At 53.6% G+C, this 16,444-nt stretch overlaps 6 protein-coding genes across 7 annotated transcripts; 2 read left to right on the top strand and 4 right to left on the bottom strand.

Moving 5' to 3' along the window:
- Positions 1-1,526: 1,526 nt before the first annotated feature.
- LMH87_003634 (uncharacterized protein) lies at positions 1,527-3,859 on the bottom strand (the record flags this gene model as incomplete). The annotated part of the gene is made up of 2 exons (XM_056194735.1): positions 1,527-1,684; positions 1,750-3,859. 2 exons carry the CDS (start codon positions 3,857-3,859, stop codon positions 1,527-1,529), a joined length of 2,268 nt encoding a protein of 755 aa, XP_056048434.1.
- A 1,316-nt stretch (positions 3,860-5,175) lies between these two features.
- On the bottom strand, positions 5,176-6,364 carry LMH87_003633 (uncharacterized protein; the record flags this gene model as incomplete). 2 transcript variants are annotated; one of them, XM_056194733.1, is made up of 3 exons in its annotated part: positions 5,176-6,049; positions 6,141-6,212; positions 6,282-6,364. In XM_056194733.1, the coding sequence occupies 3 exons, from the start codon at positions 6,362-6,364 to the stop codon at positions 5,176-5,178; spliced, it is 1,029 nt and encodes a 342-aa protein (XP_056048432.1). The 2 variants fall into 2 exon arrangements, with proteins under 2 accessions (XP_056048432.1, XP_056048433.1); XM_056194734.1 differs by having other exon boundaries at positions 6,141-6,200.
- A 1,806-nt stretch (positions 6,365-8,170) lies between these two features.
- LMH87_003632 (uncharacterized protein) lies at positions 8,171-9,540 on the bottom strand (the record flags this gene model as incomplete). Its single annotated transcript, XM_056194732.1, has 7 exons — positions 8,171-8,202; positions 8,431-8,481; positions 8,826-8,870; positions 8,925-9,009; positions 9,110-9,190; positions 9,258-9,278; positions 9,484-9,540. The coding sequence occupies 7 exons, from the start codon at positions 9,538-9,540 to the stop codon at positions 8,171-8,173; spliced, it is 372 nt and encodes a 123-aa protein (XP_056048431.1).
- An 870-nt stretch (positions 9,541-10,410) lies between these two features.
- Positions 10,411-13,408, top strand: LMH87_003631 (uncharacterized protein; the record flags this gene model as incomplete). The annotated part of the gene is made up of 4 exons (XM_056194731.1): positions 10,411-10,463; positions 11,726-12,454; positions 12,515-12,751; positions 12,808-13,408. The coding sequence occupies 4 exons, from the start codon at positions 10,411-10,413 to the stop codon at positions 13,406-13,408; spliced, it is 1,620 nt and encodes a 539-aa protein (XP_056048430.1).
- A 1,030-nt stretch (positions 13,409-14,438) lies between these two features.
- Positions 14,439-15,461, top strand: LMH87_003630 (uncharacterized protein; the record flags this gene model as incomplete). The annotated part of the gene is made up of 5 exons (XM_056194730.1): positions 14,439-14,476; positions 14,545-14,615; positions 14,689-15,294; positions 15,349-15,376; positions 15,434-15,461. The coding sequence occupies 5 exons, from the start codon at positions 14,439-14,441 to the stop codon at positions 15,459-15,461; spliced, it is 771 nt and encodes a 256-aa protein (XP_056048429.1).
- A 226-nt stretch (positions 15,462-15,687) lies between these two features.
- On the bottom strand, positions 15,688-16,235 carry LMH87_003629 (uncharacterized protein; the record flags this gene model as incomplete). Its single annotated transcript, XM_056194729.1, has 3 exons — positions 15,688-15,979; positions 16,056-16,138; positions 16,197-16,235. 3 exons carry the CDS (start codon positions 16,233-16,235, stop codon positions 15,688-15,690), a joined length of 414 nt encoding a protein of 137 aa, XP_056048428.1.
- Positions 16,236-16,444: the final 209 nt, after the last annotated feature.

Genomic DNA, 16,444 nt, shown 5'->3' with positions numbered 1-16,444 from the left:
CTTGGAAATGCTGTTTCCCTGGGGCATCGTCCCTTTATTATGAGCAGGATACCAGGCGGGGAGGTGCGGCGGCATGCTCGCACAACGTGAGTGAAGCAAGAGCCTGCATTTACATGTGCCTGCCTGTTTGGCCAGCCTGAAAAGGTAGCTAGTGTGTAGGTACCTTGCGGACAAGGTAGCGACAGTGGTCTAGCCCGATAATATGTACCAAAGTCCCCTTGGCGTCGAGGCTGAACATGGTTGTGCGCATTGGCGAGACAGATTGGGCAGCCAGACGTACGACTACAGACAGTTGGCGAATGAGAATAAGAGAGCCAGATACGATGCTTCCTGATGCCAGACTAGCAAGTAGAAGCGCGAGTTTACACATGAAGAGCGGGGAGGAGCAAGCCGAAAAAAACAAGCTCGTGAAATGCACAAGGGCACAACTGTAGCACGACATTTGCTGCTTCCATTCTGGCTTCCCCCGGGCGTTCATGTACCAGTACTGCGTACCCCGCAAGGCAAAGGCCATTCGATGTCAATCCAGACCCCCCAAGCTGAGATATTTTCGTCCACACTGGGCAGATGCATGCAGAGGAAAAGCATGCAAGATAAGTGCGTCACGCGGTCGACGAAAAAAGAATTAACATGTCGGGCCCTCCATCCCGAGCCGATGAGAATACCGAAAGTAACTCGTCGAAGAAAAGGAAAAAGAAATTCCTGGTTAGAGAAAGCCCGGTTGGTCTAGCACGTAAATATGACCGACAGCAAGTGACGATTGATCACTGTCGGTTGATTAGTCGTGCGAAAAAGTGTAAAGAAGAAGAAGAAAACTGGAAGAAATGGGCACCGCCAGACTCGCTGTACAAGACCCCTCAGGCGCTAACGTTACAGCGGATCCGCCATCAGTGTGCCTGCGTGCCTGAGCATCACGTGTAGCTGACCCACAGACTGGTTTTTGCCCAAGTCGGCTCGACTTTTCTCTTCCGCTCTTCTTGCACGCTCATTTCTACCATCATCAAACATATCTTTTGCCACTCTCTTATTCCTCGCCGTTGCTGCGCTTGCTTGGCACTGGGTGGCTGATATTGTTTTTCTCTCGCAAGGTGGATCTTGGCCGAAATGTGATCAGGACACATTGTAGCCCTTCTGGTGCCTGCATTTTTCTTGGCCTCCTCTTGCACAAAAGGTAAGGATGCAAACTCGTGACACGTACAGCAGACGAGCTTGTCCTTCGACTGTCTTGCTATATACCCACAGAATGCCTACACCTCGCGACTTCAATGCGCAAGCGTGTCAACTTTACATATTCGTTCGAAAGTGGGAGAACAAACCCCTGGTCTAGACAACCAGTCCGCTCCACCCTGTTGCCATTGAAGTTTAGTGTGGCACCAGGACTAGAATCGGACAAACATATCTCGTTTCCTTGTTTTGCTGTGTATCGTATACATCGCATCATATATATCGCTGTATTCTATTCAACATTGCTCTCCGGTCGTGATCAACCATCATGAATTCAAAACACGCTTAAAACAACAATGTGCTCATATCTTGCCGCCAAAAATACGGTCTTCGTCCATGAATGACAACAAAAACTTGGACACAAGCCTTCCTGTATAGAGGTAGGCCGTGTCTATGCTCGTAGGGTTCTCGCCTCTGTTAAGTAGCAGCTCGTCATCGGCCAGGAACTGCATGTCTTGCCCTGTTTTGTACACATTCGTCAGTATCTGATTACATGAAGCGCGTGAATCATCAGTTAGCACTCACAGTCCTCGCCCTGATACAGATCCTGCAGCTGAGCCACCAGCTCCGCCGCGGGCCCGTCGAGCTCGCTCTGCGCCGCGAGGCTGCCGTCGAACAGCGGGTTGAAGGGCTTCGTGTTGGGGTCCCGTGAGTGCGTCTGGTAGATGTGGTGAAACTGGTACGCAAACTGCTTGAACGGCATGTTCTCCACCTCGCGACACATGTCGAGCGCAAACGACCGCCGAAACGACGGCGGGTCCTTGTTGCGCGTGTTGACGGCGTTTTGCGACACGACAAAGTTGTCCGTCGTCGTTTCCACCGCCTCCATGTACAGGCAGAGCACCAGAAACGCCGCCAGGCTCGGCGCCCACTCCCGGCGATACTTGGGCTTGAGCGCCTTGGTGAAGAGCTCGAAGAGCTGCTGCATCTCGCGCATGCAAATCTCGTCGACCAGCGACTTGACCTGCCGCGCGAGCACACGCGGTGTCACCCACGGGCTGTTCTGCGGCACCAGGCCCGACGGCTGCAGCGCGCGCACGGTGTCGCTGGTCAGACACAGGTGCCTCGTCATGACGTAGTGCATGGCGTAGATGGAGAGAGACTTCTTCACCATGGGGCAATCTGTCTTCTTTGCATACGTTTGCGCGATGGAGAGGATCTTGACCGGCAGCCTCGTCGACCGCAGCGAGTCCGTGACTTGCTCCGCAAAGACAGGCTCTCCTATCAGTTGCCTCACATAAGCTTTGACCTTTCTGCGCACTTCGTCCCTTTGGCCGCCAGTCATCTCCAGTCCAATTGGCGCAGAACCATTCGAGTCCAGATGAACTCCATTGTTGCCAGAGTTGAGGTGCCAGTGTTGCAGCACATCGCATGTCTTGGCCGTGAAAAACTTGGCTTCAACGTCAAGAGTCGTGACGAATCGTGCGCCTGAAAACAGCTTCACGGAGCACGATTGCGGCGCGCCGCCAATTAGAAATCCGTCCACATTGTCCCGCAAAAACGTGGTCATCTCGTCCTTCTTCAAGTGGGCGCTGATGAAGGCAGGAAACAAAATCGTCAAGAAGTCTTGAAACTGCCAGCAAACCACCTGCGGCACCTGTACCATAAGCTTCTTGCAGTGCTTGCACGGCCGCTCAGTGTCGCACTTGACTTTGCGACTGCGGCAGCAAAAACAGGCCCCGCGCCGGCGTACCTGAAGGGCATCTTCCTTGGTGGCATTGGCGAGGGGGCCCTTGCGTCCGCGCTGCGTCGTGCGCATCGCTTCGAAGCATTCGTATGGGTTGGGGCGTCCGGCGCTCGCGTTGATCGAGTTGGGCGTAACAATGTGGAATTTGCCCATCTGTTCTGCTCTGCTCTTTCCGACTCTTCCAACATTGACTTTTCGGATGGCCATGGGTGACGTTTTGCCGCTTCCCTCAGACTTTACCGACGTCGTCGAGCGGGGGCTGGAGGATTCGATACTGTGCTGGCTCGGCGAAGACATGTACTTGGCCATGCTCATCGACGGTCCTTCACCGGGCGACGCGGCGCCCGCTCCATGAGGATCCCATTGCACAAACGTACCCTCCAGTTGAAATTGCTGAAAGTTGTCCAACTCCAAATTCGGTGCCGCCGCAAGTTGTTGCTGCTGTTGTTGCTGCATATGGTGCTGCTGCGCGTGGCCCATCGCAGAAACGGCATCTATTTGAAACTCGGTCGTGCCCGGCAGGCCCAGCGCCTCTGGCCGCCACTCCGACAAGGCGTCCTCCGCAAAGAGGTATTCCTGCGGCGTCATGAAAATGCCGTCGGCCATGAAGTCACCCGCCGTCGTCATCGCAAACTCGCCAGACTCCATCGCGCCGCTCATGGGCACCGAGGTGGCCGGCGGGAGGAACGCCTGCTGCTCGCCCTCGCCTAGCGGGGGCAGTACTGGCGACAGGGAGTGCTGTGAGGGTGAAGTCGTCGTGTGGTGGCCGATGATGGCGAACCCGTTCAGGCTGCCGCTCGCTGGGCTAGGCAGGAAGCCGACGGATCCGGGTGCAGAGGCGCTGCTAGAATAGTCAATGTATTGCCATGATTCGTCCGTCTCGCCGTTGGAGTCGAAATCATATGGTGACGGATGCGAGGAGCTGTTGTGAGACGAAACGGACGCCATTCTGTAGTGTCCGTGGATGGCGCGAGCAATGCGACGCGGCTCGTCTGATCTAGCAACGTTCGCCGAACTTTGAAATTTTCACGCAATGCTTGCTTCCGAGAGAAGATTGTATCAACCAACGATGGGCGAAACGTGGTAGGTATTGCGATCGGCCAGTATGGAGCCTTGCTCTGGTGTCGCGGTAGATGATGTAGAGGATTGCCGCACAGCGTCAATACAACCATGTATAGTTTGCGCTACAAGTCCAAAGGGTTCCGGGATGCGATGAAAAGTCCAAAAGACATTTAAAAGGGACGGCTCAGCACGCGACATTGCGTCCCAGGCAAGGCAGAGTGCCCTTCGGTCAGAGAAAATGATCATGCAAGTGACGGCGGACGCTAACCGGAAAGAAACACCGAATGGCACGGCTGCCCACTAACGAGCCGTTGCACGCCCACATGCGCCCGCGCCGCTGGCGTCTCCCGCCAAAGAGATACCGAGCCCTCCAGCAGCTGAGACGGGCCCTCCAGGGTCCTGAACTTGTTTGTTGCTATCCGCCGGGGCTGCGATCGGTGGCAAGTGGCTGTTGCTTATGCTGGCTTGCGCCGCTTCTGTTTGTCATTGGCTCCATGTACGTTGTCTTGCTGCGACAGGCTATTTTGGGCTTGTGCATAACTTTATTATTCAAGTATACTCGCAGAGTTCTACAAACACGATAGGAAAAGCACAAAAGCTGCTCAGCTCTAGCCTCGTAAACGCCATAAAACAGCTCGCTGGAAAGTATATGGGCCCAATGCCAGATTTGCTTCCCTCCCATTTCCCGGACACGGTACAACGTTGCCATCTTGTGCTCGTGTCAGGTGTTTCTGTGATAGTTTGCTCTGTGTTGCATTCATTGTAGTCATCATGGCCGTTCAAATAATTGCTCATCGTAATAAAGAGGTCGTCGGTAGCAAGGGATGCCACAGATGGAGATGTAGAAGAGGAAAACGTAAAAGAGTTTGATGCGGAAAAGGCCACAGCCAGGTCGGTGACGCAGTCCGTTCCAATCTGGCGTGTGCCTTCTCAGGCTCATTCGCTCATAAAGGGGGCAAATAAAAAGGGAAGAGCTTCGGTGTGCAATGATTCAACAAGATGGTGGAAATCATGCAAAAGGCTGGTGAGGAGTCTCTTAAGGTTTGCGCCGGCTCACGTCCTTCTCCAACACCAGCGCTGGTGTAAACGTATGTCGTGATCGGAGTATGCCTTTCCACTCCCAAGGCAATAATATAGATAAAACGTAAATATGCTGGCCGCAACAGGTTTCCCAGTGGCCATTGTCGTCCAGTTTGACGCACTCAGGGTCGGAATCTCGACGAAGTGCGTTCCTGGATCTGCTTCTCTGTAGAGATGTACAGTCGGTCAAGGTATTCCATTGCCGAGGCATCTCGCAGTATCTTGGCAACTTGTATTCCTGCCGAAATGAGCTGCAATATGTTTCTGTCATCCTTCAGCGGCCGGCTTTGGTGCTTGGAAGCGTGCCTCATTTCCAGGGAGTTCTCCAGGATGGTCACAAATTGCTTAATTTGGCCGTTGTACAAAACGCGGGCAGGGATCCTTCGCTTTGTTGCCAATCTCTTGAGCAAATAAACCCACTCGGTCCATTCGCGATCCTGGGGCCGCTCTACCGGGCGCATATTCTGGGAGAGAGGAATAGGAAACTGATATTTGGCTACGAAATCGTATGCGCATTGGGATAGGCGATCGTTGACCTGTCCCAGGACCATGTCTTGCTCCTGCACATGCAAGTTGGTCGGCAGATGAGGCAATTCGCGCTCTTGCATTGCAACCACCTCTGGAGGAGGACGTTGGAGGAATTGATGAGGCCCGTCGAATTCGTCTCGGTTTGAAGGCCGCCTCTGTGGCCGAGTTCTGGGGTTTGCATTCGCATTAGGATTTGGCTTGGATCGTCGTCCGGTATAGGCAGAATCGGCTCCATTTTCCAAGGAATATTCGGACAAGTTCGGTGACGCCAGGATATCATCCACGGATTCCGTTGGGGACTGTCTCTCTTGCGCCTCCCATGAAGCCTTGGAGCTCTGATATGATCCGTAAGCGGGCAATTGGTTGGTGTTCAACCCGGTTTGCGGCGGAGGCATGAAGCCAGGTAGACCCATGGACGGCGTTTCCGTGCGCGGAGCGAAAGTGTTACCGGCGCCAAAGGTATTCATACTTGAGCGTTCAAAGAGGAAGTGTTACCATCGGGCTGTAGGCAGATTTGCAGGTCCAAGGGACAAGCGACAAAGTATTGTAGCAATCTTACCTCGAGGCAGAATACATTTCGTCGCGGGGCCAGTCTTGGGGATTCGAGTTGGGCATATGGCTTTTCGGGTAACTGTCAGTCAGAGAAGAAAAAGAAACCCTCGCATGTAGGTTCTGATCGAGGCTTTCGAGGAGTTCGTACCTCCGTCTTGGGTTCCACGGCCCAGATTCGGCACCCGGCCCAGAATACATCCTACTTGGGCGAGCCATCTGGCCAGGATCCATGCTGCAAAGCCTGATTCGTAGATAGCGGCTACGGGAGCAGCGCGGGAAAAAGCAAAAAAAAGACAAGAAAAAGAAAAATGGAAGAAGGGTCGCGGGAGAGAACCAGGATCCGGACAGCCAAATTGAGAAAATGGTAAGATTCACAGAGTCCGGAAATGCTTGGAGATGATGCAACGGCCAAGAGTCCGCGGGGAGCGCCCGCCACGTCAGGCACTGACCACGAAAATAATATGGGATAAAATGGCGGTGCTTCACACAGCTTGAAGAGTAGAGATGGCTCACGGATTGCTGGAATCCCTTGCCAGACGACCTCGACAAGTTATAATTTGAGGTGCCGGATGGCGGTGTGGTGCTCTTGGGCAGGTGACCGACAGCAGCCAGCTTAGGCCGACTTATACAACTCGACGAGTGAGCGGTAACGACGGCACTATCTTTTTAGTGCCTGTCGGCTAGTGGCCCAATGGGCCAGGAAAGGAACTCAAGGCGCTGTTTGATGGAACGATGTGCAGAAGAAAATTGGAAGCAGACGCAGGGTTGCGTCTGAGAGCCAGTTGTGAGGACGTCATATACCCCTTCCTCCTACACAATGCGAGATGCAGTTTGAATTTCAGACTTGCCCACCAACTAACTGTTCCTGACATTGTTCTGCATGCTTGGTGAAGCAGGATGGTGGATCAGAGCGGGTGATGTAACTCGTTTAAAACTGCACTTTGGCAGTCGACACGTCGCTGGTGGCACGACTCAGGGCTAGTATTTCTAGCCAAATCACAGATGTGACAAGCCAGCCAGCCCTGCTCTTTGAGCCCCCAGAGATTCGAGGGACTCGAGAGCCAGAGCTACTGGCGAGCTGGGCCCTGCGGAGATTTGCGGGTGGGACAGGGCGCAGGGGATGCCGCAGCACGTCGAGGCAATCTCAAGCGACCATTCCCTTGGATCAGAACAAGTGTTGTAGGTGGGACTTTGCCACAACAAGTTTCAACGATCCACTGTTCATGGGTGTCGTCGTGGGGGCTATGAGCTGGTCTCATTCAACTGGACGTTGACACGAGCCCTTTGCTGGCAAACCTGCCACACAGTTTGACAGTCTCGTTCCAGTGTGGCACGAGGATGAAATCCTAGACAGCAGCCTGTCGCCAGCCGCAAGGTCACGAGAAGGGGATTGGAGAGGAGGCCAGGCCGTTGATGACTGAGCCCAAAAAAAAGGCCATGGTATTGTGTTATTTTATTTTTATTTTTGCTTGGTGGCGTGGATTTTAGAGCGCGTGGGGAGGGCGGCGGGCTTTGCGTGAAAGGCGGTGTACCGTATGAAGATGTGCCGAGAAGGAGGGGCAGGTTTGCTTGGATGCCAAATGTTTGGGCAGCAAGGGCCTCCCAGTCCCACCAAGGGCCTAGAGATGGCAAGCTAGTCAACTAGCGAGCCAAGCATCACAGCCAAAGCGGATTGAAATGCGTAATTACGTAGTCGGAGATGACGGTTTGGAAGCTGTGTTGTCATAATCAGCGCCGATCGGGGTTTGGCCCCTTGACGTGTGTCCAGTGCATAATCTGGCGGCGCGCGTGTTGTCGTGGTGCAAAGCCAACGTGCGTGGGGGAGATGGTTCGGAGGGCCTTGCTACCAGTAACAGTTAGTACCAGTAGGCAGCCAAGAGCCAATTTGTCCTAGCCTGGAGCAATTTCGGGTTTTGCAACGGTGCAGGAGCTGCAGTGTGACGTCTATTTAGGGCGGATGAACCCGATGATGTGCGATGCAATAATGGCAAAGGCGGCCGAGGGAACGGGCGCGGGCAACTGCTGAGACGGCTCTCTTCATGCAGACGGCAGGGTCTCAGATCTCGGCACTGCACAGATTATCAGTACTGTTATTAGGTAAAGAGTTGCCGTTCGAGTATCGCGTTGGCTTGTACGCCAGGGTGCTGGTCCTCAGCTGCCATATAATCGCGCATCGCGAGATGTGGAACTATGGCCGATGAAATCTACTGCAGGGTATGAATAGTAGCACCCACGATGCGTGGTCTCCGTTTTGTATTTGAAACGAGACCTGGAGGAGTATTCTCTACCAAACGGACAGAAATTCTGCGGCAACTTCAGGCCATCGTCCTGCTCCTTGCCGACCAAAGCTGCGATCCGGCGTCGTCATTTTTTAGCCATGGCAATGAATCGTGCATGAAGTGTTGCAGCGCTTATTCATCTAGGGACCGGGACCGAGAGACCTTGCGAAGCCGTTGCAGCCCGCGCATGGACCGATGGTTGGGTATGAGAGCTGTTGAGGAGTTACATGGGTACAGGGAGGTGAACGGAAGCCACGAGGCAGTACATTGGTAGACGTCACTGGCTTCGGCTGGCAGCTGACAGTTTGTAGTTGACGGCCATCAGAAAACACATTTTGCCGGCCGCCAAATGCCTGTTTGCTTGTCCTTCCTAGGATGGGCCTTGGACGCGGCCACCGTGACAAACTACCTACCCGGTAGCATTTCGCCTGAAGATGCCCAGATGGCAAATGGCGTTTCTACATCGCCCTTTCTAGCTCAAGCCAACACCATGACATATGCTGTAGCCATACCAGTATCATCACCCTGATCTGTTGCCCCTTTCCTCCGAGGCACACCTCCACCAGCAGGCACCTCGGCATACGAGCATAGCTTGCCCTGGGAGGAAAATAATGAAGATTGTGCTGCTACTGTTAGGTAGCAGCGGAAGCGTCGTACAAGGCATCACATTCACCAGGCTCACATTATCCCAACGGACCAAAATGTGATGGAAACGACGGCCTTGGAGATGCGCGATTGGCTCCTGGTGAACAATTGAGTCACAAGCTCGCATTATGTGCTGACAACAAATGTGTCAACAATGTACGGAGTACGACACAATGGCTTGTGATGGCGTGGGTGCATACTGAGCTGCCGAGAGCCTCAGGCTGACTGGCTCAAACGGCGGCCACATCGGCCACACCACACCCCAATCTCACCGAAAAAAGGAGGCCACGAGCGCCGCAACAAAGGATCCCAAGAAAAGTGAGGCTGTAGAAAAACAACGTCCGGCTTCTGCGCAATCTCGCAACCGGCATATCGACTGACCACGCGCCCAACTCGCATCACAAAGCAGCGTGACAGCTGCCATACCGGACCGCGCACCCTGGGACAGCTGTCGACGTGGCTGACGGACGGATGTGCAACCATGGCGCCGACGATGCTCAACTTTCGTGGTGTTGCAGTTTTTTTCTCGAGCCATCCTTCCACGTACCGCGGGATGATTGGCTCAGCTTGCATCCAGCTAGCCAGCAGCTAATGAGCGGCCCGCAGTCGACCGTCGCGGGCGCTCCCGTATGGTATCACGGCCCTTCCGGTCCACCGCCTGTTGTACCGTGTGGCTACATGGCGCGCTGCACTGATGAGTTGTCCTGCAGCAGAAACACTCCTTGTCGTCACGCTGTCACCGTCTCTGGCCACTCAACCACTCTCCTGCTGGCCTCTGCCGCTGCCAGCTCCACCAGGCCAAGCCATGATACCCTGCTGCAGGCAGCCTGCGTGCGCCATCCCTGCGTCGGCAGCCTATCACAGCCTACAGCCAGCTCTGGACACACGCTAGAACTTCATGCAGCCCCTGCTCACGTCGGATCCTGGCTCCTGCAGCGCACCTTTATTGGCGAGAGCACAATCTGACTTGTGCCGTGTTGACAAAGCCCTGCGTGTTTCAATCCAGCCGTGACTCCTTCAGAATGTATTAAAAAAGCGCATGCCCCCGTCCACCCTGCTGCCCAACTCTTACCTCTTTTCCCCTCTCAGATTCCTGCCCAACACACGCTTTCTTCTTCTCACCATACCAAGTTTTGCCTACAAAACCTGCTTCTCATCTCACTCTTCCCCGCTCCACCCAACTCTACTTTCCTGCCAGCACCACCTTACCAAGGACGTGCTTCAGTTGACTAGAGAGACTGCACTGTACATCGCGAGTCAAGGTCCGCAATAACTTGTGGAAGCTCGTGTAACCATTTCTCTATCCTTTCCCTGGATATAATGACAGCTGCTATTGTATCGCGCTCGGCAACCATGCCTCGCAGTTACGTCAAATCTGAGCTTGAAGAGGCCCAGTCGCTCGTCAGGTACTGTTTTCTTTTCTAAATCTCCGGGATCCGTTTTACTTTTGCGTTTGCTTTCTCTTTCACTTTTTCTTATTTCCTTCACTCCTCGTGCGCTTCGCCGCACTTGGCTCCTCGGACTTGGACCATTTCCTTCAATTTCCGCGCCTCAGGATACCATGGAACCTTCTTGAACTACACCGGATCTCCTACCTGGATAAACAAACTTTCTGGATCAGGCCTTGTCCGAGCCGGACAAGGGATCTAAAAAAAATGATATATTTCTCTACAATGGCAATTGCCAACGGTGAGTCTTGCGAGTGAATTGTGATCTCATTATAGCCCTGGGTTTCTTCAGGCTTTGCATTCGCTTTCGCGGACAGCCTGGACATCATTCTACGGACCACATGAATTTTGACAGAACTTTGGACTATACTCGGACCGTATCTGGATTTTTCCTTTGCATTTCTTGCATTTCTCTTGGACTGGAACTTTCATGAAGCCATTTGGATTGGACAAGGACATGGACATGGATTCGGACTCTACATTTTTGGACCAAATTTTCTTTACATACATACGGACCGTCTTATCTTCTGGAACAGCCTGCTGGCTGCTTTGCTATTTTAGCAACGGGTCATACCCGAATCCATGACCACGGCTATGGACTCGCAGTTTGACTACTTCTGAATAATACTGTATCAACTGTGCAAAGGTAAATGATCTCTTACTCGAGATGCCACTCTGCTTTGACATCGCCAAATCAGCCGCATTATGGACCAGCTGGTGACATTTGACGTTGTCACTCAAAGGTACCTCTATGGAGCCACATGGACCGCAGACAACACACAGCCAAGGGTTGCTCAGTTCTTACGACAATCACTTGTAGCGTTCGCTCATCTTGGTTACTGCCGCCGTCAACTTTGGATTTCGCACCCTCGCTCATGCCTTTGCCTGAGATGTCTTCATCATTGATGTACATGTCGAGCTCCTTCTGAGACTTTACTGGACCCCGATACTGGCACCACACCCCTTGAGATCGCCCCTGGACGCCACATCCCTGGAAACTGTTCTTTTCTCATTGCTCCATTTCATTTGTTTGTTGGCGTTCTTGCTTTCCTACTCCGAGTACGACACTACTCAGTCTCACGGTTTGTATTCACCCTCAAACTCCTAGCCACCTAAATAAAAACTAACGACTGACTAGACCCAAAGTTGGATTGTGCGGCTTGATGCTCCCCCCTTTCATTTCATTTCAGGCACTGGACAGAAAAACTAACCCAATGCAGCGAATACAGCTTTCCCACCTCTTCCACCTCTTCCACAGCTGCTCTCTTTGCGTTTTCCCAAGGCGAGCACTGCCCAGACCTGCTCTCAAGCGCCGCTTGGTGTCTGCCAGGAGACGGCTCACAATACTTGACTGATATCCACGATGTATCCGTAAACCACGGAGAGATTGAGGAAACCATCTTTACTTCCGGACAAACCACTCCCAAAGGAACCAGGATCGCTCACGCTCACCAGCCGGTGGAAGCAACATGGAACACTGCCAGACCTATTTCAACCGCCACCAAGAGCCAGGCCATGTCTCGGATGAGCTCAAATACATCAGGCTGCTCGTCTGCTTCGCACGGATCGCATTTGGTACAAACCAACCCCATGTTGGATGCAGGCCAAGCGTTCCGGGATGACACAGTTCAGGTCATGGGCACCATGAACAACCTGAATGGGTGCCAAATGTCGGAAACTGTAAGCTCACCAATCTGCTGGCCTGGCTATGGGCTTGATATTGGCCTGAGCGGTGACTGCACTCTCACTGTTGAAGACATCAACTCGATGAATGTTGCACCGTCTCAGGTTACCATTGGGCCGGACGGACTACCAGCGACTTCCCCCACGAGCTCTTGGGATGTCTCCAGCTCCATTTCTCGCACGTCGTCACCAAACACCATTGACGATACGTGGCGGGTCGCCGCAATGGCGAACTCGCCAATGAATTTCATGGGTGACCCCACGAGGTATGTGGCGAGCTGCCATCATGAGTATTTTGCAGACGTCAATTCTCACAGTCTTGACAGCCCCGAAAGCAAGCCCCATCACCTCGTCTCTGATTTGCAAGACACCATGGTGCCCTTTGGCGGTGACATGAACATGAATGCGAACTACCATCAGCGCAGCAGTGTTGAGTCGGACTCGCCGCGTGAAGACTCCCGTTACAAGAACGCGGTGCGCGGGGACGACGGCTTGTTCCACTGTCCGTGGGAGGGCCAGCAGAGTTGCAACCACAAGCCAGAGAAGCTTAAGTGCAACTATGAGTAAGACACAACGATTCAGCCATCATTCATATGAAACTAACATCTTTTCCTTTCAGCAAATACGTCGACTCTCACTTGAAGCCATACAAGTGCAAGGTTGCCAGCTGTGAGGACGCTCGCTTTTCCTCCACCGCCTGCCGGCTCCGCCATGAGCGAGAGGCACACGGTCTTCATGGCCATGGGAACAAACCGTTTCTGTGCACCTATGCAGGCTGCGAACGCGCTCAAGAGGGACATGGCTTCCCAAGACAGTGGAATCTCCGCGACCACATGAAGCGAGTCCACAATGACGTCGGTGAGGTTCCCGCTGCACCTGGGCCTGCCCCCGCTGCAAGCTCTGCCAAGGGCCGCAAGCGCAAGAACGAGACGCAAGAGGCTGCTCCCAGTGAGCGCAAAGCGCCACCAAAGCCAAGCCAGCAGCCCAGCGCTCGCAAGCCCACCACGAAACCGCTTCTGGACGAGTGGCAGGACCACTACCTCGCCGTCCAGGGTCTTCTCCAAAGCATGGTTGCCCCGGGAGATCAGCGCAATATCAGCCAACTCGACGAAATGCAGCAGCGTTCTGTCGAGATGGCCAAGATTACTTCTCAGCTCGTGTCTGCGTCCAAATCGCCACGGGATGCTGACTCAAAGAGAGTCTACAACACTGGTGGCTGAGCAACGTCGCGACTGGACCACCCAGCTCTTGTGGACGTACCCTTCTTTACCCAATACCTTATTGCACAATCAACAGGACGCCGACCTGAAGCCAGACTACAGTGAGAAGAAACCCAAGTTTCTCCTGGTCATGGCATGGTCTTTTAGTTTGGATATCGCTGCAAAGACGCATGGATCTATCTTGATCTTTGCGCAATTTGTCTGCCTACTTCTGGAGGAATCCGAGGTCTCCTATGTGCACGGTTTGCTGAGAATGCCCAGTGTCTTTTATCTCACGGCTTCCGAGGATGGAAGCGGTGATGGAAGTGGCTTGCAGAAGTCAATGTTGCTCATCAGTTGGAGACAACTCTGCAGAGAAAGAAAGAGATGGACTCGCGCGACGATGTTATGACGGGATCTTTTTTGGACGTTCCTTTGTGATTCGACTGAAGAGTCAGTTTGCGCCAGATACTCATGGCGGCGCGGTAATAGTGCTAGGATATCATGAAGTGCGGTGCTATCGTTGTTATTTCACATCTTTTTTGTATTAGTGAATTTTCTGAAGAATTTTGTTTGAAACCCAAGTGTGCTATGATTTGTGCATGATGCGTGAGCTGTGTAAATTGAGATGGAGGGAAGAAGACCAGAGGCGGTACCAGTAGGTGCTGGTTGCCCACTGTATCCGTGCCTATGCAGCGAGCCAGTGTAAGCCACTGAGGCTTACCTTACCTTATCAGTTTGACGGGAGATGTGTTGGGGCAGCCACGCCGTGCCAGGATTGAACGGCCGCTAATAAGGTTGTGGCAGCATGTGCACTGCAGGCAGTCAGTCGGTCAGAAGCCCAGCGACCAGTAAATAGCTCGGCCGCTCCAGAGCTCAACGCGCGACTTTTGGCTGCCCTCCCCACCTTGTTACGCTGCACTTGAGCTCCTAATCGTCGCTGCCACTTTTTTCTTCTGATCATCCTTCTACCACTGCCCAACCAATTGTCTTCTAGCTGAAGACTTGTTCTTACTCTGTCAAAATAATCACCTCAAGACCAATCGCAAAAATGGCTCGCAAGTTCTTCGTCGGCGGCAACTTCAAGATGTACGGGACCATTGGGTTACGGAGGGGTAGTTTTGCTCGGTTCAATGCTAACGTCTGCTGCGATACAGGAACGGCTCCGTGTCGTCCATCAAGGATATTGTCAACAACCTGAACAACGCCAAGCTTGACCCCTCTGTTGGTATGTTGACCCTGCTGCTTCTTGCCGCCCTGCCCGCCCCTCGTCCCCCGCCATGCCTAACCACAGTCCATAGAGGTCGTTGTCTCTCCCAGCGCCATCCACCTGGTCCTCGTCCGCGACTCCCTCCGCTCCGAGATTGGCGTCGCTGCCCAGAACGTCTACGACAAGCCCAACGGCGCCTTCACCGGCGAGTTGTCCGTCTCGCAGCTCCTCGACAGCAAGATCGACTGGGCCATCCTCGGCCACTCGGAGCGCCGCACCATCCTCAAGGAGGCCGACGACCTCGTCGCCTCCAAGACCAAGTACGCCACCGAGAACGGTGTCAGCGTCATCTGGTGCTGCGGCGAGTCCCTCGAGGAGCGCGAGGCCGGCAAGACCATCGAGGTCGTCAGCAAGCAGCTCGAGGCCCTCAAGGCCAAGGTCACTGACTGGTCCAAGATCGTCATTGCCTACGAGCCCATCTGGGCCATTGGCACCGGCAAGGTCGCCACCACGGAGCAGGCCCAGGAGGTTCACAAGGCCATCCGCGGGTGGCTCAAGACCAACGTCAGCGACAAGGTCGCCGAGGAGACCCGCATTCTGTACGGTGGCAGCGTCAACGAGAAGAACTGCGCCGAGCTCGGCAAGCAGCCCGACATTGACGGCTTCCTCGTCGGCGGCGCTTCTCTCAAGCCTGCCTGTAAGTTTTGCTCCAAGTTGTGACGTTGAACCGCATTACTGACGTCTCTCCTAGTTGTCGACATTATCAACTCTAGCAAGCTGTAAACTGGACCAAAATCCCAATGAAAGGCGCGTCCAATGCTAAAATACCACAATAGTCAAGACCCACGACCATACAAAATATAAGATCTCATGTCATCTGCTGCTCATTCAAGAAGTGAAATAGAAATTCATTGCTAAATGTGTAGATGTGAACAGTCGTTCGACCCTTATATAATCAGGGGATATCCCAATGCTCCAGCTGCGCACGTCGAAACCCGCTCTACCATGCGCACAATATTCTCAATACAAGTAAATATACACGGCGTAAAGCCTTTTTGACCCTGTTTCCCTGGCTCGTTTTTATCTTTCCTTATACAACCATGCCCTTGCCGTGGTATGGCGACCAGATACCTCGGACACTAGGCTTGGTGCTCACGACGGCCTTTGTGGTGCGACGGTTCTTGTTGCCGCTGGCGTCGCGCAGCAGCTCGACCTTTTGCAAAATCTCGTATGGAGTCAGGTTTCGTACGCAGATGGGTTTTGTGCGGCCGTTGATGTAGTGTCCGATGATGACGGGGTGTCGTCCTGGGCGAGGCGAAACGGCGAACTCGATCTGGGGGGTGGATGCGGCGACCTTGGGGAGCAATGACTTGATGAAGCCGCTGTGAGTCACGTTAGATCAATGCGGTCATTTTCCCTCTCATCTTGATTCTGCTGAATGCCGAGTGAGTTACATACTTCATGCCCTTGGAGCTACCAGCCCAGTCGCAGTAGTGAAAGTCCAGCTTCTTGCATTGGAGGATGAAGGCGCCGACGCCGTTCTGCAATCCCATTGTTAGCTGCTTGGCCGGTGCAGAATTGCGATGCTGCAATGCTTACGTGCGCCCTCGCAATCGACTTGATCCCCTTGATTGTCATGGTGGCTGAGCCGTGTGTGTCTGAATAGGCATATGCGTAGAAAAAGAGAGCATCTGCTACGCAGGATCGCTCGCGTGGACCGTCGCACGAAAAATCGAGCCTGGCAGCTTCAAAGGGGCGCCCAAACCGGACTAGCGCCAACTACGGGACAGCATCGGCAAAATTGTGCTGCCAGCGCTGTCACACACTGAAAGCCCCCGAGCCCCCGC

This window comes from Akanthomyces muscarius, chromosome 2 (assembly GCF_028009165.1).
Source record: "Akanthomyces muscarius strain Ve6 chromosome 2, whole genome shotgun sequence".
Taxonomy (NCBI): Eukaryota; Fungi; Ascomycota; class Sordariomycetes; order Hypocreales; family Cordycipitaceae; genus Akanthomyces; species Akanthomyces muscarius.
The sequence above is the reverse complement of the archived record's forward strand: the minus strand, read 5'-3'. Positions and strand labels throughout refer to the sequence as shown.